The sequence below is a fragment of the Oncorhynchus kisutch genome, unplaced genomic scaffold (genome assembly GCF_002021735.2).
Source record: "Oncorhynchus kisutch isolate 150728-3 unplaced genomic scaffold, Okis_V2 scaffold1186, whole genome shotgun sequence".
NCBI classification, from domain to species: Eukaryota; Metazoa; Chordata; class Actinopteri; order Salmoniformes; family Salmonidae; genus Oncorhynchus; species Oncorhynchus kisutch.
This window is the reverse complement of record NW_022263131.1, coordinates 52,139-77,716: the sequence shown is the minus strand read 5'-3', so window position 1 is coordinate 77,716 and position 25,578 is coordinate 52,139. Positions and strand designations below refer to the sequence as shown.

Here is a 25,578-nt window from a genome sequence, read left to right as displayed (position 1 = left end):
ATTGGCATTGCCCTTTTCAATAGCACTGATAGCCCGTTCTCTCTCCTCTCTCTCTCCTCTATAATATTGTGAAATAATCACTGGAGCTGTTAGCAGGTAAGGGTGTGTGTGGAAGGCGGACAGGGCTCTGCTGTGGACCAATAGATAGGAGATTCACAGACAGGGCTGCTGGAGCTGCCTGCTCAGCATTATGAGGAATAATGGACTGTTCTGGTCTGAACCATTAGCTAGTGTTCTCTCTCTCTTCTCTCTCACTCCATTTCTCACTCTCGTTCTCGTCTTGTATCCATCTCTTCCTTTGATTAGTTGGTCTAGCTCTCTCTCTCTCTTTTCTCTCCATTTCTCACTCTCGTCTCTCTCTCTTGTATCCATCTCTTCCTTTGATTATTTTGGTCTAGCTCTATCTCTCTTCTCTCCCATTTCTCACTCTCGTTCTCTCTTGTATCCATCTCTTCCTTTGATTAGTTGGTCTAGCTCTCTCTCTCTCTCTCTCTTCTCTTTCCATTTCTCACTCTCGTTCTCTCTTGTATCCATCTCTTCCTTTGATAGTTGGTCTAGCTCTCTCTCTCTCTCTTTTCTCTCCATTTCTCACTCTCGTTCTCTCTTTGTATCCATCTCTTCCTTTGATTAGTTGGTCTAGCTCTCTCTCTCTCTCTCTCTTTTTCTCTCCATTTCTCACTCTCGTTCTCTCTTATCCATCTCTTCCTTTGATTAGTTGGTCTAGCTCTCTCTCTCTCTCTCTTTTTTTTCTCTCCATTTCTCACTCTCGTTCTCTCTTTATCCATCTCTCCTTTGATTAGTTGTCTAGCTCTCTCTCTCCTCTCTTTTCTCTCCATTTCTCACTCTCGTTCTCTCTTGTATCCATCTCTTCCTTTGATTAGTTGGTCTCTCTCTCTCTTTTCTCTCCATTTCTCACTCTCGTTCTCTCTTGTATCCATCTCTTCCTTTGATTAGTTGGTCTAGCTCTCTCTCTCTCTCTCTCTCTCTCTTCTCTTTCCATTTCTCACTCTCGTTCTCTCTTGTATCCATCTCTTCCTTTGATTAGTTGGTCTAGCTCTCTCTCTCCTCTCTCTTTCTCTCCATTTCTCACTCTCGTTCTCTCTTGTATCCATCTCTTCCTTTGATTAGTTGGTCTAGCTCTCTCTCTTCTCTCTTTCTCTCCATTTCTCACTCTCGTTCTCTCTTGTATCCATCTCTTCCTTTGATTAGTTGGTCTAGCTCTCTCTCTCTCTCTCTCCATTTCTCACTCTCGTTCTCTCTTGTATCCATCTCTCCATTAGTCTCTCTCTCTCTCTCTCTCTCTTCTCTTTCCATTTCTCACTCTCGTTCTCTCTTGTATCCATCTCTTCCTTTGATTAGTTGGTCTAGCTCTCTCTCTCTCTCTTTTCTCTCCATTTCTCACTCTCGTTCTCTCTTGTATCCATCTCTTCCTTTGATTAGTTGGTCTAGCTCTCTCTCTCTCTCTCTTTTCTCTCCATTTCTCACTCTCGTTCTCTCTTGTATCCATCTCTTCCTTTGATTAGTTGGTCTAGCTCTCTCTCTCTCTCTCTTTTCTCTCCATTTCTCACTCTCGTTCTCTTGTATCCATCTCTTCCTTTGATTAGTTGGTCTAGCTCTCTCTCTCTCTCTTTTCTCTCCATTTCTCACTCTCGTTCTCTCTGTATCCATCATCTTCCTTTGATTAGCTTGGTTCTAGCTCTCTCCTCTCTTTTCTCTCCATTTCTCACTCTCGTTCTCTCTTGTATCCATCTCTTTCCTTTGATAGTTGGTCTAGCTCTCTCTCTCTCTCTCTCTCTCTTCTCTTTCCATTTCTCACTCTCGTTCTCTCTTGTAATCCATCTCTTCCTTTGATTAGTTGGTCTAGCTCTCTCTCTCTCTTCTCTCCATTTCTCTTTCTTTCATTCTCTTCTTTTTTCTATTAGGTTGTCTAGCCCTCTATGTGTCTCCGTTGGGAGAAGAGACCCTCTGAATGATGGCTGTGTTGTGTTGTTGCAGTGGCCCAGAAGATCGTGGCGACCAGGAAGAAGCAGCAGCTGTCCATTGGTCCGTGCAAGTCCCTCCCCAACTCCCCTAGCCACTCCTCTGTGTGTTCTGCACAGGTGGCAGCAGCAGTACACATCAGCCAGGTAGGTACACACACACAAATACATTTACCGACAGACACAATTTACTGACACATAAACAAAATGGCCACATGAGGTCTGTTCCATATTTGTTCTTCCTCCCTCTTCCTCTGTCAGCGTTGTGCTGTAAGATGCTTCTCCCAGCAGCAGCAGCATCTCTCTTTTACCATGCACACACACACACACCGTTCTACCACCCTGTCGTGTCTTCGACCCACACACACACACCGTTTACCACCCTGTCGTGTCTTCGATCCACACACACACACACCGTTTACCACCCTGTCGTGTCTTCGATCCACACACGCACACACACCGTTTACCACCCTGTCGTGTGTTCGATCCACAGTGCTCAGTCCCCCATCGATTTGTCATTAAGCCAGCATAATTCAGCTTGTCTCCGTAGCCCAGCTCATCCCCTGAGAATCATGGTTGTTTTCACAAAGTAACAGTACTTTCCTGATGCAGAATGGCCCTCAGTATGTCTTCAATGCTACCCATAATCCTCTCCCAAGCTGGGGCTCTTGTTGTACAGTAGATTGTTAAGGAATCTAGGAGGACTGGTAGAGGTTATGAGTGACACAGATCTAGTGTATGTTATTATGAAGAGGAGATACTGTACCAGCTGTATACTAGTGTAATGTCTGTTATTATGAAGGGGGGATGCTGTATACTAGTGTAGTGTCTGTCATTATGAAGGCGGGATGCTGTACCAGCTGTATACTAGTGTAGTGTCTGTTATTATGAATGGGGGATGCCGTATACTAGTGTAGTGTCTGTTATTATGAAGGCGGGGTGCTGTATACTAGTGTAGTGTCTGTTATTATGAAGGGGGGATGCCGTATACTAGTGTAGTGTCTGTTATTATGAAGGGGGATGCTGTATACTAGTGTAGTGTCTGTTATTATGAAGGGGGGATGCCGTATACTAGTGTAGTGTCTGTTATTATGAAGGGGGGATGCTGTATACTAGTGTAGTGTCTGTTATTATGAAGGGGGGATGCTGTACCAGCTGTATACTAGTGTAGTGTCTGTTATTATGAAGGGGGGATGCTGTATACTAGTGTAGTGTTTGTTATTATGAAGGGGGATGCTGTATACTAGTGTAGTGTCTGTTATTATGAAGGGGGGATGCTGTATACTAGTGTAGTGTGTTATTATGAAGGGGGGATGCTGTACCAGCTTTATACTAGTGTAGTGTCTGTTATTATGAAGGGGGGATGCTGTATACTAGTGTAGTGTCTGTTATTATGAAGGGGGGATGCTGTATACTAGTGTAGTGTCTGTTATTATGAAGGGGGGATGCTGTACCAGCTTTATACTAGTGTAGTGTCTGTTATTATGAAGGGGGGATGCTGTACCAGCTTTATACTAGTGTAGTGTCTGTTATTATGAAGGGGGGATGCTGTACCAGCTGTATACTAGTGTAGTGTTTGTTATTATGAAGGGGGATGCTGTATACTAGTGTAGTGTCTGTTATTATGAAGGGGGATGCTGTATACTAGTGTAGTGTGTTATTATGAAGGGGGGATGCTGTACCAGCTTTATACTAGTGTAGTGTCTGTTATTATGAAGGGGGGATGCTGTATACTAGTGTAGTGTCTGTTATTATGAAGGGGGGATGCTGTATACTAGTGTAGTGTCTGTTATTATGAAGGGGGGATGCTGTACCAGCTGTATGTTCAACTTTCTCTCTTTCTCACGATCACACTTTTTTATATTGTTCTGTCTCTTTCTCTCTGTTTATTCTCATCCATAATACACTCATTCTTTCTGAACTAAGTTAGTGTTACGAACACAGTACATAGAAGTGTGTGTTTCTCTGTAGCAGACCAGTAATGGCGGCAGCCTGAGTGACTACTCCTCGTCAGTCCCCTCCACCCCCAGCACCAGTCAGAAGGAGCTACGCATCGACGTCCCCCAGACCACCAACACCCCCACGCCCGTCCGCAAGCAGTCCAAACGCCGCTCCAACCTCTTCACTGTGAGCCCAGATACACACTCACACACACACACGCACACAGGACATCTTCTTCTTCACTGGGAGCCCAGATACACACACACACACACAGGACATCTTCTTCTTCACTGGGAGCCCAGATACACACACACACAAACACACACAGGACATCTTCTTCTTCACTGGGAGCCCAGATACACACACACACACACACACACACACACACACACACACACACAGGACATCTACTTCTTCACTGTGAGCCCAGACACACATATACACACACACACACACACACACACACACACACACACACACACACACACAGGACATCTACTTCTTCACTGTGAGCCCAGATACACACACACACACACACGACATCTACTTCTTCACTGTGGGCCCAGACACACACACACACACACACAGGACATCTACTTCTTCACTGTGGGCCCAGACACACACACACACACACAGGACATCTACTTCTTCACTGTGGGCCCAGACACACACACACACACACACACACACACACACACACACACAGGACATCTACTTCTTCACTGTGGGCCCAGACACACACACACACACACACACAGGACATCTACTTCTTCACTGTGGGCCCAGACACACACACACACACAGGACATCTACTTCTTCACTGTGGGCCCAGACACACACACACACACACACACAGGACATCTACTTCTTCACTGTGGGCCCAGACACACACACACACACACAGGACATCTACTTCTTCACTGTGGGCCCAGACACACACACACACACACACACACACAGGACATCTACTTCTTCACTGTGAGCACACGCACACACACACACACAGGACATCTACTTCTTCACTGTGGGCCGAGACACACACACACACACACACACACACACACACACACACACACACACACACACACACACAGGACATCTACTTCTTCACTGTGGGCCCAGACACACACACACACACACACACACACAGGACATCTACTTCTTCACTGTGAGCACACGCACACACACACACAGGACATCTACTTCTTCACTGTGGGCCCAGACACACACACACACACACAGGACATCTACTTCTTCACTGTGAGCACACGCACACACACACACAGGACATCTACTTCTTCACTGTGGGCCCAGACACACACACACACACACAGGACATCTACTTATTCACTGTGGTCCCAGACACACACACACACACAGGACATCTACTTCTTCACTGTGAGCACACGCACACACACACACAGGACATCTACTTCTTCACTGTGAGCACACGCACACACACACACAGGACATCTACTTCTTCACTGTGAGCACACGCACACACACACACAGGACATCTACTTCTTCACTGTGGGCCCAGACACACACACACACACACACACACACAGGACATCTACTTCTTCACTGTGGGCCCAGACACACACACACACACAGGACATCTACTTCTTCACTGTGGGCCCAGACACACACACACACACACAGGACATCTACTTCTTCACTGTGGGCCCAGACACACACACACACACACACACAGGACATCTACTTCTTCACTGTGGGCCCAGACACACACACACACACAGGACATCTACTTCTTCACTGTGGGCCCAGACACACACACACACACACAGGACATCTACTTCTTCACTGTGGGCCCAGACACACACACACAGGACATCTACTTCTTCACTGTGGGCCCAGACACACACACACACACACAGGACATCTACTTCTTCACTGTGGGCCCAGACACACACACACACACAGGACATCTACTTCTTCACTGTGGGCCCAGACACACACACACACACACACAGGACATCTACTTCTTCACTGTGGGCCCAGACACACACACACACACACAGGACATCTACTTCTTCACTGTGGGCCCAGACACACACACAGGACATCTACTTCTTCACTGTTGACTGTATAATTAGATGTTCAATCGATGGATGTTAAATACATACATAATGATCTAAAGAACTGTTAAATGGTAAATGGCTTAGTGAGAATCTACGGGCCACACGGAAGGTTGTATGTGACCACCTTCTAGAATGTACAGACACATGCATCATGTCCACTTCCCAGTTCCTTAGCAACTTAGAGAGAGGTCAACAACTGGGTCAAGTTGACTCATAGACACAATAATAACCCCAGTCACCTCTAGCAGCCATTAGACGAGGCCTGTTATGTGGAGACTAGAAGAGGTCTGTAACAGACCTTAGTTCAGGCTCCTCGTTCAGACACTTTAGAGGGCCTAACTCAGGGCCTCTGTAACCCCTACTTGTTCTCCTATCTCCTTCTCCACAGTCTCGGAAGGCCAGCGAGCCAGACAGGGACAAGAAAGGACTGGAGGGCCGAGCAGACAGCATTGGAAGCGGCCGTGCTATTCCAATTAAGCAGGTATGATCAGATCTGGCCCTCGCCTGGCCAGCCGGCTGCTACGGGGATAATTAGGGTCCGGCAGCGCCGTATTGCTGATTTCCCGGAGAACGAGGGCTGCCTGTGATCAGAGCGTGAAGCCCAGACTCAGCCAGGCTCTCTCCGTTTGATGCCTTCTCCTTGATTAACAGCGAAAGCACACACTTGACATCAATTAGAGTTGGGGGTTCTCCTGGGTATTGAAATGAGATCATTAGTATAAGGAGCGGGACGGGATTTCACTCTCACTTTCTTTCACTCTCCCCTCTGTCCCCCCACCCTCACTGCCCCCATCCTTCTCTCCTTGTCCAAAAAGAAAGAGGGGAGAGATGGTGAGAGGGAGAAGAGGCTAGCTAATGAAGTACAGTCTGCCGGCTGGCATATGGTCCTCCACTTCCCTCTTCCTCTACGTGCTTTTCAAAGCCCTGCCTTTTCCTGTGTGGCTGTGTAGCCGAGCGCTTTGATTGGGGCATCGGCAGGGGGGTAGGGGGGTAGGTAGGGAGGTGGAGAGGAAGGGGAGGGGTATCAAACCAGAGTGCTCAAGAGGCCCCCCCCCACTGTAATTGTGGAGAGATTGTTTGAGTTGGCCTTAATTTGTCGCAAACAAGCATGGAGCGAACCATGGAGGGGGGGGGCATCTCCTGTGAGCAGCTTCAACTGGAGTATAAGGAAATCAGCCAATTAGCGTGTGCTAATCACGGCCTCTCATATCAGCACGGAGGCCTCGTTTGTAATCCACTAATGAACAAATTGCATCTCTGATTAGGGGCCTCCTTTCAACGACGCGCTGCATTTGTTAGCAGCGCCGCGGTAGTTGTTAGTGCCGGGGCCGTGTCGCGCAGCTCGTCGAGGGAGACCGTGTCTCTGTGGTGCTGCTGCGCAAGGAGGCCCCCGCTGGGACAGCACAGCAGAGAGCAGAGTAAATTGTCTTGTCCCCTCAATCAGGGACGACATGATGTTTACTTGTGAGATGTTTACATGTATCCCCATACTCCCCACAGGAAGGAAATATCACTTTGAAGTAGCAACGGGGTCCTGTGTTATTCCCCAGCCGTCCAGTTAGCATGGACATCATAGCCTCTGATAGTGTTGCTCCTCTCTAAACTCTGATGGGAGCCTCTCATCAATCAGGATGGTCTATTAGTCACATAACCCAGTCTGCCATTCAGTCCAGTCTATATGTAGACAGTACAGAAGCAGAGCTTCATGTAATTGAGCTATGCATCCTATCTATGGTTAGCAGTGGTTTTAGTCTGCGGTGTGGCGGTAAACGGGGGAGGATGTGGAACTGGGAGGTGACTCAGAGGAGAGAGCCCAGGCACATACTCATTATGGTTTTTGAGCAGCAGAACAGAACACAGCTGTGTGTGTGTGTGTGTGTGTGTGTGTGTGTGTGTGTGTGTGTGTGAGAGAGAGAGAGCTTATCTCTGTGGAAACGACAATGACGATGTTGTGCTTTCTATGGATCAATGTTGAACTACTTGTCAAACATTTCTCATGTGATGAAGATGGATTGGATGAGCTGCGACACAGTGCCAGATATGTATGTATGTTCTCCTGTCCCTGTAGAAGAGCCTCTCTCTCACTCACACGTTGTCTCTGTCTGTCTGGCAGAAGTAGAATCCTCCTGGGTCCAGCCACTCAATTTGCATAACTCTTGTCAAGTCAATGGCTGATAATGATGTACAAATGAAGAGGACCACATACACATGTCACTGGTGGCAGATGGGGGAGGTGTGGCGTTAGCTGTGTGTGTGTGTGTGTGGATGAGTGTTTTAGAAAGATGACGTAGACTAACAGTCTTAAAGAACCCTCTATCATCGTATGGGTTCGGATGTGTCCTCTGTTGAGTCGCTCATTGTTTCCCCAACATGAGACATGGTGAGCCAGGCCCGGCACGACCACACACCCTCAGCCCACCTGACAGCTGCCAGCCCCAGACAGACCGAGGTTGGAGAGTAACACGTAGCCGGGAGCGCTCCGAGGCATCGGGCCACTGCTGCTTCCCTGTTTGAAGCTGGATGTTAATTGATTTGATCATTCCCCTGGTCTTTCCTCTTGGAGAATGTGTATCTCTGTATGTGTCTCTCCATCTCCCCTCCTGCCTCTGTGTTGGCTGCAGGCAGACCTGTTCCCTAATTAGACTGTGTGTGGAGATGGCAGCAGCTTAGCTACCTGCCTCCCCATTAGCACTCTGTTTACACTCCATTTTAATGAGTGCTGCTGAGTCTGACTCCTCCCTCCACACACCACCTCACCTTTTTCTTGTTGAACACGTTCAGACCTGGTCCACAGTCTGCTACGACTCCATACATGCCAGCTCTCCCTCAGAGGGCTAACAACACAACTCATTCACTGAGAGGACGTGTTCCCTGACTGGCTCGTTTTGGTTGTCCTTCATTGTCTGTGTGTTGAAGAGGGGAGGAAGGGGACAGTCTTTAGTTAAATCACTTTGGCAGATGTCTGCTTCTGTTAGGTTGGCAGAGTCGCACGGCGGCTCCTTAAAGGTGCAGTCATAATCGGTGGTCAATTAAACACGCGATGATGAGGAGGAGGATGAGGATGATGAGGATGAATGTTATTATGAATCAGTGGTGTCAACAGCAACGCTGTTGGTTTTTGGCATCAGATCTTAACATGTTGTTCAGAAACTACAGGTAAAGGGCCCTTTGCTATAAATATGGGTGACTTGTGTGAGATCATTTGACTTGACATATGGAAGATAATGAGGGTAAACAGTAGAGAACGACAGATATGGGTTTTTAAGAGCCGATACCAATTTTTGGGGGTCAAGGACACCGATGGCTGATTTATTTTAGGGCGATAATCAATCTGATGACATTGGAGCATTTTGATGAGAAATGTTCCCAGAGAACCATGTGTGCAATAACAAATCAATTATACCATACAGTCAATTTGACTTGATCAATTTAACTACCCAACAACATAAAGGTGGTAATCGTGTATTTGAATGGTCAGTCTCTTGATAAACTGGGTACAATAAGATGGCTTAGGTCTACTCATAATACAGGTGGATTCATGTTCAATAGGAGTGTATGCCTGCGTTGAGCTCGTGTTGGTTGAGTCATTTTCCCAACAATTGTTTACAGACAGATTATTTCACTTATAATTCACTGTATCACAATTCCAGTGGGTCAGAAGTTTACATACATTAAGTTGACTGTGTCTTTAAACAGCTTGGAAAATTCCAGAAAATAATGTCATGGCTTTAGAAGCTTCTGATAGGCTAATTGACGTCATTTGAGTCAATTGGAGGTGTACCTGTGGATGTATTTCAAGGCCTACCTTCAAACTCTTTGCTTGACATCATGGGAAAATCAAAAGAAATCAGCCAAGACTTCAGAATCCAAATTGTAGACCTCCACAAGTCAGGTTCATCCTTGGGAGAAATTTCCAAATGCTTGAAGGTACTGCGTTCATCTGTTCAAACAATAGTACACAAGTATAAACGCCATGGGACCACACAGCTGTCATACCGCTCAGGAAGGAGACTCGTTCTGTCTCCTAGTGATGAACGTACTTTGTTGTGAAAAGTGCAAATCAATCCCAGAACAACAGCAAAGGACCTTGTGAAGATGCTGCAGGAAACGGGTACAAACGTATCTACAGTAAAACAAGTCCTAAATCGACATAACCTGAAAGGCCGCTCAGCAAGGAAGAAGCCACTGCTCCAAAACCGCCATAAAAAAGACAGACTACGGTTTGCAACTGCACATGGGGACAAAGATCGTACTTTTTGGAGAAATGTCCTATGGTCTGATGAAACAAAAATAGAACTGTTGGCCATAATGACCATCGTTATGTTTGGAGGAAAAGGGGGAGGCTTTCAAGCCGAAGAACACCATCCCAGATGTGAAGCACGGGGATGTCTGCATCATGTTGTGGGGGTGCTTTGCTGCAGGATAGACTGGTGAACTTCACAAAATAGATGGCATCATGAGGAATTGAAAATGATGTGGATATATTGAAGAAACATCTTAAGACATCGGTCAGGAAGTTAAAGCTAGGTCTTCCAAATGGACAATGACCCCAAGCATACTTCCAAAGTTGTGGCAAAATGGCTTAAGGACAACAAAGTCAAGGTATTGGAGTGGCCATCACAAAGCCCTGACCTCAGTCCTATAGAACATGTCTGGGCAGAACTGAAAAGGTGTGTGCGAGCAAGGAGGCCTACAAACCTGTCTCAGTTTCACCAGCTCTGTCAGGAAGAATGGGCCAACATTCACTCAACTTATTGTGGGAAGCTTGTGGAAGGCTACCTGAAAAGTTTCACCCAAGTTAAACCATTTAAAGGCAATGCTACCAATTACTAATTGAGTGTATGTAAACTTCTGACCCACTGGGAATGTGATGAAAGAAATAAAAGCTGAAATAAATCCTTCTCTCTACTATTATTCTGACATTTCACATTCTTAAAATAAAGTGGTGATCCAAACTTTTTACTCTGATTAAATGTCAGGAATTGTGAAAAACTGAGTTTAAATGTATTTGGCTAAGGTGTATGTAAACTTCTGACTATCTAATAAGGTGAAAGAAGTATCATACCAACTCATCCATAGAATCTACCCTGTAAAGACCTTTATTATACACAGATTTAAAATAGATATTGATAACAAATGTGTATTTTGTAATTGTGACCCAGAGACTCTTGACCATTTATTTTGGGACTGTTCTTATGTCAGAAGATTTTGGAGTGAATTCGACCATTTCTTTGACTATTAATGTTCATCTGAGAGACTCTGATGTTCTCTTTTATTTTGATCCAAATGATATGGACCCTGATTTTAACTTTCATTGTTAATTTGTTAATCTTTCATAGCAGGTTCTTTATCCATAAAATGGAGTGGGCGGAGAACCAAATATTATTTTGAAATGATCAGTAAGTGTAAAAACTAAAAATAAATAGCATAAAACTTGTTGATAAATGTAAAATGAATGTGTATATGTAATCCCCCTGTCTGTTAGGTTTATGTACTCTTGTTTATATATTTCTGTTTTGTTCATAATAATACAATAAAACATGAAAACATGTTTTTGTAACATGGGCATTTATGTTTTATATGTAACCTTTTATTTAACTAGGCAAGTCCGTTAAGAACAAGTTCTTATTTACAATGACGGCCAAACCCGGGCGATGCTGGGCCAATTGTGTGCCTCCCTATGGGACTCCCAATCACGGCCGGATGTGACAGTTTGTCTCGGGAAGGGAAAGACAAGTCATGTAGCTAATTAGAAATTAGCATTTTTTTTGCGTTATGGTTTACAAACCCACTATCACAAAGAAAGTTTCAGGGTAACGTTAGTGAACTGACGTTCATAACTAGCAACGGTAGCTCTCTGCTTAATATCGTTGATTAACTTACCTAGCAAGCAAGCTTCCTGTATGAGGTTTTGTTTATGCTGCAGACTGTATGGACATTGTTTTGCCTAACAGCAAATGAATGAACACTTTCAAAATGTTTACATTCTGTGTGGCATTGTTAAAGTGTGTTAAATGCAGCATGAGTGGGTAGCTACCCAGCAGCATAGAGGTTCCTCAAGGACAGGCGAACTAGCAATGAGTGGCGCCGACTAGCAGGAGAGGCAAGTGCGCTCGGGCTGTAAGGGGAAAATCGGCTATGCGGATGATCGTCGTTCTCTAAACAGATACGTGAGTGTGTGTGTTTGCATGAATTGCGTTGGTGTGTGTGTTCTTGGAGCTCTCTCCCAGGACTACTGACTCCCCAGTGTAGTTTATTTTCTGTTAGCCCAGATCTCATTAGGATGGGCTGTTGTTCTGACTCCCCCTCAAGGTGACTAGAGTTTGTGTGTGTGTGTGTGTGTGCGCACGATAAAGGCTGTGGAAGGAATAAGATGCCTTCATTAGTTAGATGGTGCTCATTAAAACCGAACACACTGCTAGCCTGGCCAAGCTAGGAGTTTTCAGCACACTGGACTTTTATAAAGAGGATGGGGTGGACTCCCACTCTGCAGCAATTAGACAACCCAAAGCCCCAGAGGTCCAGCTTTTCTCTCTCACACACACACACACACACACACACACACACACACACACACACACACACACACTCTGCGCTGAGTGTGGGTGTGACAGGGTCAGAAGTGTCACCTAGCTACACGCGTCAGGCTATCGTGGGTCCCTCAAAACATGGCCTCCACTGTGGTATTTAACCGTGCAGACGCTCTTCTGCGAGACTTGTGACTTCATTACCTCGTGGGATGTTTGTCTACAGCTTTATTGCTGTTTGGAACTTTTAGAATGTTGTTTTCTGTTCTAGGTCCCGTGTGGCTCAGTTGGTAGAGCATGGCTCTTGCAACGCCAAGGTTGTGGGTTCAATTCCCACAAGGGAGCAGTATGGGGGAAAAGTATAAAAATGTCTGCACTCACTACTGTAAGTCGCTCTGGATAAGAGTGTCTGATAAAATGACTCAAATGTAATAAAAAAGATGAATGTAGTAGGGTCATGATGGGGCCAGTGACTGCTGCTATTACCGGGTATTTTACCCAGGATGCAACAGCCATTCTAAGCGTCTTCTGTTAGGGGCTGAGGGCTTCTTTAAAAGGCGAGCGGACATCGGCAGCTTTGTTTACAGACGTTGTTTACGGTGGCGTCTCTGCGGACATCTGCTCCTCGCTCCTAATTAGCCCGTAATTACCGAAGAGATGGAGACACTCGCTTTGCCAACACGTCTCTTTCAAATGAATTTACTGTTGACTTAGACACCGGGGCTGTTGGCCTAGACAGAGGGGCTGTTGGCCTAGACACCGGGGCTGTTGGCCTAGACAGAGGGGCTGTTGGCCTAGACAGAGGGGCATGGAGCAGCAATAGGAGGTAGAGAAGGTTAATATGCGGTTCCTGGTTCATGCTAATAGTGAAATGTGGTCTTTCCACAGCTTCGTAGCCCAACTCCCATCTACGTGTTAGCATACATGTCTAAATGCAGACTCCTCTTTTATTTGGCCCTAAATACTTTCTTCCCCATTACAACTTCTCACAGGTTTGAGTTCCGATTTTTTTTGTTCATGTTTCAAATGAGTCCAAAAGCATTGACGCGTGTGGTTGGGGTTGGCTCCCTTTGTGAGGAGCTGATTAGTATCATGGTAGTAATTGCCTATAGTTGTAGAGAGTGGTGTAACATTAGATGAGCACAGGGCTGGGTGGTTTTGACAGTCTCCCCCTCTGCCTCCTCCCCTCTGAGGCCTGGTTCCTCTTAGTAAGGAGTTAAATTGGATGGTTAATTCGGCTGTTATTTACCCTGTAATTCATTAGTTTCGCCCTGCCATTGGCAGCGGGCAGGCTGTAATTTCACGCTTGGCAATAAAAGATGTCTCATAATCTGCTTCATTTAGCAGCCAAAGAATTTAATGAAATTAACGGCGTCTCCTAATTAAGACGGTGAATATTAAAGACCTGCTATCAAGGCCCTGTAACGAGTGGCGACGCGATCCGCCTTCCGCTGGATTGGGAAAATATCATTTCCCAGGGAAAAGGTTGTCGCCGTGACGACCGCTCGGAGCTATTTTGGCCATGATGACATTTTTGTCATGCACACTAACCCCTGGAAATGAGATTTGAGGGGGTTGGTGGGTGGAGGGGGTTGTTCTTTTTAGTTTTGGAGAAATAATTAAATGAGAAGCACACCGGCATCAATCAGAGAAGCGTGGTGGCTTTTAGATTGTGTGATGGTTCTGATCCGGTTACAGTATTCTCTACTGAGCAGTAGAGTTTCTGATTGATACAGAGTTGTTCTGTCTGAACACACTGGGACTCAAGTGTCCCAATGGTGACTTTGTTGGTTTATGGTGCATTTTGTTTGTGTATGTGTGTCTGTTTCTGTATGCTAGACCTGATTCCCTCACTGATGGGAGTATCAGTCTTGGATTCGTTGTCTGTTTCTACCCATCCTGTTGAGAAAGAAGTCTCTCTCTAAAGAGCTTCTTTAACAAGACTGATTAGACAAAAGAAAAATTGTCTTTGACCCCAGGGGCTTCTTTTAACTCGTTCAGGAAAGGAAAGAACGAATGTGTTTCTTTTCCACATCCTCTCTTTTCCATCCATCCACCCTCTCTCTCTGTCAGAAACGGTAGCAGGGAGAGAGAGGCTTTATCTGCTAATGAATTGAGACTGCTGAAGTAAGGTTTGGATAATTGAGTTTCTAATTAATTACCCAGAACTCTTATCAGATAAATCAGTTGATAGGCTACATCTCAAATGGCACCCTTTTCCCTACATAGTGCTCTGCTTTTGATAATAGCCCTATGGGCCCTGGTCAAAAGTAGTGCACTATTTAGGGTTCATTTTTAGATGCAACCAGGGATAGAGGGAGCATTCTCTTCTTCGTTGGTATTTTATTTGATCTGGTTTTCACTGCTCCTCGCCCCTCTATGCTCCCCTGGGCCTGCCCTTTCCTGTCCTTGCCTCATCTACGCTGACCTTGTCATAAATGCCATGATAGAGTGTGTGTGTGTGTGTGTGTGTGTGTGTGTGTGTGTGTGTGTGTGTGTGTGTGGGTGTGTGTGGGTCAGCTGTTTGTTCACCTGCAACCGCCCGACTGTGGTGAGGTGAAAATCTGAGGCCCGCACCCGAACCTACCTGCTAATATAGGAAATGCACTGTAGGCTACAGTCCGAGACGGCAGAATGATTTTGACAGGGGGCCTGATTTAGATATGTTTCTGCTTATAATTTCTGGTAGGCTATTTGTTGGCCACCCTCTCTGTAATTAGATACAGGCAGCTTCTCCTCTGTCATACTGTATGTGGCCCTAGAAGACTACATAAACCCTTCTCTGTAATTAGATACAGGCAGCTTCTCCTCTGTCATACTGTATGTGGTCCTAGAAGACTACATAAACCCTTCTCTGTAATTAGATACAGGCAGCTTCTCCTCTGTCATACTGTATGTGGCCCTAGAAGACTACATAAACCCCTCTCTGTAATTAGATACAGGCAGCTTCTCCTCTGTCATACTGTATGTGGCCCTAGAAGACTACATAAACCCTTCTCTGTAATTAGATACAGGCAGCTTCTCCTCTGTCATACTGTATGTGGCCCTAGAAGACTACATAAACCCTTCTCTGTAATTAGATACAGGCAGCTTCTCCTCTGTCATACTGTATGTGGCCCTAGAAGACTACATAAACCCTTCTCTGTAATTAGATACAGGCAGCTTCTCCTCTGTCATACTGTATGTGGCCCTAGAAGACTACATAAACCCTTCTCTGTAATTAGATACAGGCAGCTTCTCCTCTGTCATACTGTATGTGGCCCTAGAAGACTACATAAACCCTTCTCTGTAATTAGATACAGGCAGCTTCTCCTCTGTCATACTGTATGTGGCCCTAGAAGACTACATAAACCCTTCTCTGTAATTAGATACAGGCAGCTTCTCCTCTGTCATACTGTATGTGGCCCTAGAAGACTACATAAACCCTTCTCTGTAATTAGATACAGGCAGCTTCTCCTCTGTCATACTGTATGTGGCCCTAGAAGACTACATAAACCCTTCTCTGTAATTAGATACAGGCAGCTTCTCCTCTGTCATACTGTATGTGGCCCTAGAAGACTACATAAACCCTCAGCAGAATGTCATAAATGTGTAGAAGGAATGCTTCAGTCTATTTGGCATCGGTAAAGTTGAACTCTGCAGGAGTTAATATTAAGGCTATGTGAGAGGTTATAGTCCTACAGTCAGTGTCCACATTTCAGTGTCCATTTAACCCATCTGAACAGTAGGCTACAGTTCCCTTGATGTGCCATAGGCCTATTTGACGTTCACGTCTTGTGACAGTCGAATTTGAATAGTGCCTCACAATCATCACACAAAACAGAACAATCTCAAAAAGCTAAATGTAGCCTATAAACTGCACAAGAAGGAAACATTTTAAGGATTTTTTAAAGGTATTGTTTCTTTATTCACCCCACCCACCTGCCCTTCATTATCACAATATTTAATGACCCTAAACCCGACTGTGGGTTATGAGTCAACCCAGCATCAGTATTGTGTCAGCAATTCTCTCGTGCCCATGTGTGGGTGTTTACCTACTTATGACAGTTTATTTTAAAAAAAATATTATTTAACCTTTATTTAACTAGGCAAGTCAGTTAAGAACAAATTCTTATTTACAATGACGGCCTACCAGAAGGCCTCCTGCGGGGACGGGGGCCTGGGATTAAAATAAATGAATACAATATAAATATAGGACAAAACACACATCACAACAAGAGAGACATTATTATCTGCATGGGGGCAGATTCCATCATGGGCATTGCACCGTAGTAGCAATCTCTCCCACTTCCTCATTCAGCCTGTCTGTTAATGCCTTCTCTTAGAGTCAGACAAACCAGGTCCATTCTCTCCCCTATGTCCCATTGATCAGTGTTATAGGGACATCACCATATCCTGGCCTGTATTCACACCACTGTCCTGCCCAGTGATGATTAATGACCGGTGGTGTGGTTTGGCTGGCAGAGTGGACATCTCTGGCCAGATGGCCAACGCGATAGAGGAGTGTTCGAACAGAGCATTTCACAGAGGCATCACTCAAGACAAGCCTTAGCCAGCCCTGAGCCCTCCAAGCACCTCTTGATAGCCCCCAAGACAGGAGTTGCCTGTTTGGGAATGACACCCTTAATTTAGGCTCCTGTTCTCCAGGGACACCCAAGAACAATGTGCCCCACCAGATCCCCCGGGGAGAGATGGAGCCTCTCAGGAGATGGGGCCTCCCCCCTATCACCCAACTGGGCCGGCTGTCAGTCCCGTCAAGGGTCCAAGGGAGGGTCTATTGTCTGGGGAAAAAAGGGGGATGATGGTGATTAGGGAGTTGATTAGTGTGTTTCAATAGAAAGGAAATGAACCTGGGGAAAGTTCTCTCCTTATCAGACTGTTTGTTTACAACTGAACGGCTCCACTGGCAGGTCTGCCTTGAGAGCTTGGACAATTACACCTTTGATAGTGCAGACCAATTGAGGGTGGCTATCGAAGGCAAAGAGAGGGAGGTTTTGGAATGTTGGTTGTTTTCTACATCACCATGTTGGACCTGAGTCAAATAAAATACACGCCTGTTTGTTGTAGTAACAGTTGTTGCGGTTCGAACGTGAACCGTTGAACTGTTATAATGAATGAATAATTGCGCCCTTGCTGCACGTTCTGAGGAATCTTTTCCTCACAAAAAAGGAATGAAGGACATCATCTCCTCAGCCCCCCAGGGCTGTCGACCTTTTCCTAAGCACTACCCACAATACTTCACAGTGCCTCTGTAGGAAGTGTCTCCGTAGCAACGAGGAAGACAAAGAGTATATCTGGGATGTATTTATTTCCTCCATTTATTCGTGTGCGTTGCGATCGGAAGACCTTGTGAGCTGTCAAATCCCCCGGAGGTAAAACAGAGGCAATGTGTGTGTCACTAGTGGACCGGGGAAGTTGAATAATGAAAGATATTACCAATCCGGAGGGTCGACGTGCCGTCCAATTAGCCTTCCCCCTGCAAACTGATCGCTTGTCATCTCCACGATGGATGGCTGAAATGAATATGCACCCTTCTATCACAAACAGGGCCACACACAGAAGAAATATTGGCCACCTAGTTCACTCCCCAGTCTGTGACGCTTGGCCACCGCTCTCTCGCTCTACACCCCAAATCACTTTCAGGACGATCAGCTTGTACCTTTGGAAGTTGAGATCTGAGTTGAGATGTGAAGCCATAACGGCCCTGATACGATTGTCTCTTTTTAATAGTGATTCAACAGTGTTTGTTGTGACACCAACACACTGAGAGGAGGAACTGCATCTCTCTGCAAATACACAGGATATCAAATCCATATGATATCCTGCTCAGTTCAACATGGACCTGACTGCCTCTCTATTATGCCAGGAATCATTCTGTACTGCAGAGTACAGCTGCTTATTGGCCAGGCCTCGTTGCTGTACTGTCTGTCGCTAGCTGCTCCCATTGCAGAGCCCAGAGTGTGTTTTCAGGCACCCAGTGATGAGATATGCAGTCATTCCCAGGCGAGGCCGTTGATTCCTCTGCTTCCTCCTTTGTCCAAGACGAGGGACACGACGAGGCCTTAATGAAATGTGAACAACGCCAGAGACACGGAAAGCAGGACTCTGTCTATCAAAGCGCCCGGCTGTCCATCTCTCTCTCTCGTCCATATCCCCCCCCTCCACCCCCCGTTGCGTGCTAGTTAGTCTTTATCCCCTCATTCTCCTCTGCTGCCCGACTCTATTAATATCTCCCTGTCTGTGGGTGTTAACACTGCGTTAATGTGTTACAGGTCCAGTGAAGTGACACGCGCAGCAGTCCGGCTGTAATTGCTAATCAGCGGACAGTTATATCCCTCTCTTGCCTAATGAATTTGGCTGAAATGCAGCGTGGGTGAGGAGCAGCCGCCCTGAAGGGCCAGTCAGCCACAGCTGATGTGTGGAGGAGAGAGAGGAGAGAAGGATGTTAACAGTCTTGGGTCGGCGCTAATGTGCCCGAAGAACACTTCACTTTCCTCCGTCCGTTCGCTCGATACTTCTTGCTCACCACTGCTGGTTATGTTTCCGTCTCTCTCCCTCCAGTGTGTATATGGTCTCTTAGTTTAAGTGGGTTTCCTATCCGCTAAGGATCTTTGTTTCTCTGGTCAGGGAGTGTCACAGAAATGTAGTGGGGAGAGATCACATGTTGCATCTTTATTGTAAACGTGATTTCAGCATGGTGACGGCATTGAGTTGCAGCCCGTGGCATTCTATACGGTCTCCCTGTCTCAAGAGATTCTAGTTCCAGAAATCAGGGATACCACACGTCAATCCCATTCACCACCTATTGACAATGTGTCTTGTATTGGAAGATGAGATGTGTTGTAAATTTAGTGATGACTACAGTAGATGCTAGAGCGGTGGTTCCCAAAACCTTTTTCCTTCATGTCCCACCAGCTGAGGTGTCTTTTGAGTCATGACCCACCAGCTGAGGTGTCTTTTGAGTCATGCCCCACCAGCTGAGGTGTCTTTTGAGTCATGTCCCACCAGCTGAGGTGTCTTTTGAGTCATGACCCACCAGCTGAGGTGTCTTTTGAGTCATGTCCCACCAGCTGAGTTGTCTTTTGAGTCATGCCCCACCAGCTGAGGTGTCTTTTGAGTCATGTCCATCAAATGTGTTGTGGTGAAAACACAGACCAAATAATAAGTAGAACATATCATCTTGGCAGCGGAGAGATAATGTTGCTGTTTCAAAGCAAATCTCTTGCAATTCCACACATCCTTCCATGGAGCTGAAAGAGAATTGAGCCTTTTTAAAGCCAATTTCATGCAATTCTGTACATTTTGCCATGGAGCTGAGATACATTTGTGCAGGTTTTAAGATCATTTCCTACAATTGTCCATATTTTGACATTGCTAATGCTGTGTTGATGCTCGAACATTATAACAAAGTCCAGCTTTTATTTAGTTGATTTCTGAGATTATAAGCTATTATTAATATATAGGTAGTGTATATTATATTTTCTACTTCTATTTGGTTTTAGTCCTTTAAGTTGACACATCGTTTTCCCATCCTGAAAATGTTTTTAAAACAACAAACAACCTAGATACATTTCGTCAAGCACAGTGGTTCCCAAACTGTGGGTCGCGATCCACAGGGGTCCAGGTGGATGACAATGTTTCTGCGTTGACAAAAATATATATACAAATAAATTTTTAAAAATCGCTGCGTGAACAATGTCATCCTGTCTCTGTGTTCTCTCCTATAGGACATGTATCTGTGTCCTCCTCACCCTGTCTCTCTCTGTGTTCTCTCCTATAGGACATGTATCTGTGTCCTCCTCACCCTGTCTCTCTCTGTGTTCTCTCCTATAGGACATGTATCTGTGTCCTCCTCACCCTGTCTCTCTCTGTGTTCTCTCATATAGGACATGTATCTGTGTCCTCCTCACCCTGTCTCTCTCTGTGTTCTCTCCTATAGGGCATGTATCTGTGTCCTCCTCACCCTGTCTCTCTCTGTGTTCTCTCCTATAGGGCATGTATCTGTGTCCTCCTCACCCTGTCTCTCTCTGTGTTCTCTCCTATAGGGCATGTATCTGTGTCCTCCTCACCCTGTCTCTCTCTGTGTTCTCTCCTATAGGGCATGTATCTGTGTCCTCCTCACCCTGTCTCTCTCTGTGTTCTCTCCTATAGGGCATGTATCTGTGTCCTCCTCACCCTGTCTCTCTCTGTGTTCTCTCCTATAGGACATGTATCTGTGTCCTCCTCACCCTGTCTCTCTCTGTGTTCTCTCCTATAGGGCATGTATCTGTGTCCTCCTCACCCTGTCTCTCTCTGTGTTCTCTCCTATAGGGCATGTATCTGTGTCCTCCTCACCCTGTCTCTCTCTGTGTTCTCTCCTATAGGGCATGTATCTGTGTCCTCCTCACCCTGTCTCTCTCTGTGTTCTCTCCTATAGGGCATGTATCTGTGTCCTCCTCACCCTGTCTCTCTCTGTGTTCTCTCCTATAGGGCATGTATCTGTGTCCTCCTCACCCTGTCTCTCTCTGTGTTCTCTCCTATAGGGCATGTATCTGTGTCCTCCTCACCCTGTCTCTCTCTGTGTTCTCTCCTATAGGGCATGTATCTGTGTCCTCCTCACCCTGTCTCTCTCTGTGTTCTCTCCTATAGGGCATGTATCTGTGTCCTCCTCACCCTGTCTCTCTCTGTGTTCTCTCCTATAGGGCATGTATCTGTGTCCTCCTCACCCTGTCTCTCTCTGTGTTCTCTCCTATAGGGCATGTATCTGTGTCCTCCTCACCCTGTCTCTCTCTGTGTTCTCTCCTATAGGGCATGTATCTGTGTCCTCCTCACCCTGTCTCTCTCTGTGTTCTCTCCTATAGGGCATGTATCTGTGTCCTCCTCACCCTGTCTCTCTCTGTGTTCTCTCCTATAGGACATGTATCTGTGTCCTCCTCACCCTGTCTCTCTCTGTGTTCTCTCCTATAGGGCATGTATCTGTGTCCTCCTCACCCTGTCTCTCTCTGTGTTCTCTCCTATAGGGCATGTATCTGTGTCCTCCTCACCCTGTCTCTCTCTGTGTTCTCTCCTATAGGGCATGTATCTGTGTCCTCCTCACCCTGTCTCTCTCTGTGTTCTCTCCTATAGGGCATGTATCTGTGTCCTCCTCACCCTGTCTCTCTGTGTTCTCTCCTATAGGGCATGTATCTGTGTCCTCCTCACCCTGTCTCTCTCTGTGTTCTCTCCTATAGGGCATGTATCTGTGTCCTCCTCACCCTGTCTCTCTCTGTGTTCTCTCCTATAGGACATGTATCTGTGTCCTCCTCACCCTGTCTCTCTCTGTGTTCTCTCCTATAGGGCATGTATCTGTGTCCTCCTCACCCTGTCTCTCTCTGTGTTCTCTCCTATAGGGCATGTAATCTGTGTCCTCCTCACCCTGTCTCTCTCTGTGTTCTCTCCTATAGGGCATGTATCTGTGTCCTCCTCACCCTGTCTCTCTCTGTGTTCTCTCCTATAGGGCATGTATCTGTGTCCTCCTCACCCTGTCTCTCTCTGTGTTCTCTCCTATAGGGCATGTATCTGTGTCCTCCTCACCCTGTCTCTCTCTGTGTTCTCTCCTATAGGGCATGTATCTGTGTCCTCCTCACCCTGTCTCTCTCTGTGTTCTCTCCTATAGGGCATGCTTCTGAAGAGGAGTGGCAAGACCCTAAACAAGGAGTGGAAAAAGAAGTACGTGACGTTGTGTGACAATGGCCTGCTCACATATCACCCCAGCCTGCACGTGAGTACCACCTGTCACACACACTATACATGAACACACATGTATCACTCGTATTATACATGCAGGTCACTCATGCTTGCACAAACATGCATGAACACACACATCACACTCTGACGGAAGACTATACAGGCGGCGCCCGTTGATATGGTTACTCTAAAGTCACGTCAGATGGTAGAATCTGGGGTTGAACGTTCTTTCGTCTCCTGTTAGTTCCATTCTACCTGTCCAGCTCTGCTGCAACCAGACCAGCTAGTTGGACAACTTTCTCTCTGATTATTACTGCCGATGACACTACCAACCCTGTTGTAACCTGTACCCCTCCAGTCTCCGTGTGGAACAACAGAGGTCACTGGAGTCAGCATCACTCAGTGTCTCTAATGTCGTCTGTCTGTCACCTGCCCTCTGCTCTGGCTTTCTATCTAATGGTCCCATGTTACAGCAGCGGGTCTATCCGCTTGTTCCCCGCGCTGCTAATCCATCAGCCACTGTGTTGGCCCATTAGCGGCAATGCTAAGCCCCTGTTTCCTCCTCCGTGTGTGTGTGTGTGTGTGGCGCGTCAGCCACCCCATCCGCTCACTGGGCAGACGGTAGGCTTGTTGCAGCGGAGGCACACACCCACACAGAGCGAGCAACAATATTAATTAGAAAGCCAACATGGTCTGTTTGCACAGGGCTGACGTTGATGATGTGGAATAGCACCACTGTAATGGCCTGCTCTAATCGCCCGCCTGGCTGCTCTGTTGGCAAACACAGGACCACAACGTCCCTCTCCTGGCCCTGATACCTCTTCATATCACCACTCTCCCTCCTTTCCCTCGCTCTTTACATCGTTCCCCCCGGATTGCAATCAGGCCTTATTGTTAATTAGAATGGGAATCATTTTCCTAATGCCACACTGACTGGAGTCTAGACATACATGTAGATGGATGGGTAGAGGACGCAAAGCAGAGGAGGCAAAATCAATTTGCTCTAATTTGATTGGGTTGGATTAGCGGCCCAGCTACTGCAGTGAAACAAACCACAGGGGCAGAATGAGTGGAAGGTAAATGTAGGAAAACTAAATTGCTCGATAGCAACCTGAAGGAGAGCCATAAAATATGATCAAATCTATTGAAAATCTCAAAGGTGTTGAGTCCCTGGGATGAGGCCTAACTTACTATTTTCACTACAAACGCACTCGCTCGCACACTCGTGCACTCGCTTGCACACTCCCACACACACTCTCACACTCCCACACACACTCTCACACTCCCACACACACTCTCACACTCCCACACGCACTCTCACACTCCCACACGCACTCTCACACTCCCACACGCACTCTCACACTCCCACACACACTCTCACACTCCCACACACACTCTCACACTCCCACACACACTCTCACACTCTCACACTCCCACACGCACTCTCACACTCACACACACACACACACACACACTCACACACACACACACACACCACACACACACACACACACACACACACACACACACACACACACACACACACACACACACACACACACACACACACGTACCTCCAGCACCGAGCTGAGCAGGTTTTCCTGATCATTGTGTATCTGCAGCACAGGCATTAATTACTATGTTTGCGGAGGGTAATAGAATCAAAGGCAATCAGCAACGCTCCTAAATTGCCCGACTATGTGCAAAGAAATCACATTAATACAGCTAATTAAGTGGAGGGCAATAGGATGCCATGTAATTGGCAGGAAAACTAGGAGTCCGCGTCAGAGAAACTGGTCCAAGTGTCAAGGAGTCATTCAGTTGTTAGTTTGCGGTGTGACTGATGTCATCTGATCACTTCATATTTATTCACACTGTTTAGTTGTAGGGGACCTTGGGTGATTAAAATGCTATTTTATGCACTTAAAAAAAATATTAGATGTTATCTTGACTGTATTCATCATCTTTCTCAAGTGTGTTGTCTTGACCGTGCCCACGCGCACACACACCAACCGTAGACACACACACACACACCAACCGTAGACACACACACACACACACCAACCGTAGACCACACACACCACACACCCCAACCGGAGACACACACACACACACACACACACACCAACCGTAGACACACACACACACCAACCGTAGACACACACACACACACAACCAACCGTAGACACACACACACCAACTCTGCTCTTCCCCCCCATGCTGTGCAAATGTGTTGTTGGGAGCCCCAGCTTCCCTTCTCTCCTCCCTCCTCATCTCTTCTCACTTTCCTCTATCCTCTCCCTCTCATATCCTCTCCTTCTCTCCTCCCTCTCCTCCCCCTCATCTCTTCTCACTTTCCTCTATCCTCTCCCTCTCATATCCTCTCCGTCTCTCCTCCTCCTCTCTCTCCTCCTCCTCATCTCTTCTCACTTTCCTCTATCCTCTCCCTCTCATATCCTCTCCTTCTCTCCTTCCTCTCTCTCCTCCTCCTCATCTCTTCTCACTTTCCTCTATCCTCTCCCTCTCATATCCTCTCCTTCTCTCCTCCTTCTCTCTCCCCTCTTTCCCTTCTCTCCTCCTTCTCTCTCCCCTCTCTCCCTTCTCTCCTCCATCTCTCTCCCCTCTCTCCCTTCTCTCCTCCTTCTCTCTCCCCTCTCTCCCTTCTCTTCTCCTTCTCTCTCCCTTCTCTCCTCATTCTCTCTCCCTTCTCTCCTCATTCTCTCTCCCCTCTCTCCCTTCTCTCCTCCTTCTCTATCCCTTCTCTCCTCCTTCTCTATCCCTTCTCTCCTCCTTCTCTATTCCTTCTCTCCTCCTTCTCTCTCCCCTCTCCTCCTTCTCTCTCCCTTCTCTCCTCCTTCTCTCTCCCCTCTCCTCCTTCTCTCTCCCTTCTCTCCTCCTTCTCTCTCCCCTCTCTCCCTTCTCTCCTCCTTCTCTATCCCTTCTCTCCTCCTTCTCTATCCCTTCTCTCCTCCTTCTCTATTCCTTCTCTCCTTCTCTCTCCCTTCTCTCCTCATTCTCACTCCCCTCTCTCCCTTCTCTCCTCCTTCTCTATCCCTTCTCTCCTCCTTCTCTATCCCTTCTCTCCTCCTTCTCTATCCCTTCTCTCCTCCTTCTCTCTCCCCTCTCCTCCTTCTCTCTCCCTTCTCTCCCTTCTCTCTCCTCCTTCTCTCCCTTCTCTCCCCTCTCTCCCTTCTCTCTCCTTCTCTCTCCCCTCTCTCCCTTCTCTCTCCTTCTCTCTCCCCTCTCTCCCTTCCTCCTCTCCTCCTTCTCTCTCCTTCTCTCTCCCTGCTCTCTCCCCTCTCTCCCTGCTCTCTCCCTCTCTCC

The 25,578-nt window shown here is 46.7% G+C and overlaps 1 protein-coding gene and 1 non-coding gene across 2 annotated transcripts in view; both read left to right on the top strand.

Annotated features, from left to right (window-relative positions):
• Positions 1 to 1,995: 1,995 nt before the first annotated feature.
• Positions 1,996 to 25,578, top strand: part of LOC109886438 (arf-GAP with GTPase, ANK repeat and PH domain-containing protein 1-like) — a gene marked incomplete at its 5' end in the record, with an annotated part of 64,328 nt that continues 40,745 nt past the window's right edge. Inside the window, 4 exons of the mRNA XM_031817897.1 lie at positions 1,996 to 2,126; positions 3,951 to 4,106; positions 6,411 to 6,503; positions 22,184 to 22,288. Of these exons, the coding sequence (XP_031673757.1) occupies positions 1,996 to 2,126; positions 3,951 to 4,106; positions 6,411 to 6,503; positions 22,184 to 22,288 (485 nt within the window). The remainder of the gene's footprint in view (positions 2,127 to 3,950; positions 4,107 to 6,410; positions 6,504 to 22,183; positions 22,289 to 25,578) is intronic.
• On the top strand, positions 12,822 to 12,893 carry trnaa-ugc (transfer RNA alanine (anticodon UGC)). Its single transcript has one exon. It is a non-coding gene; the product is annotated as a tRNA-Ala (tRNA).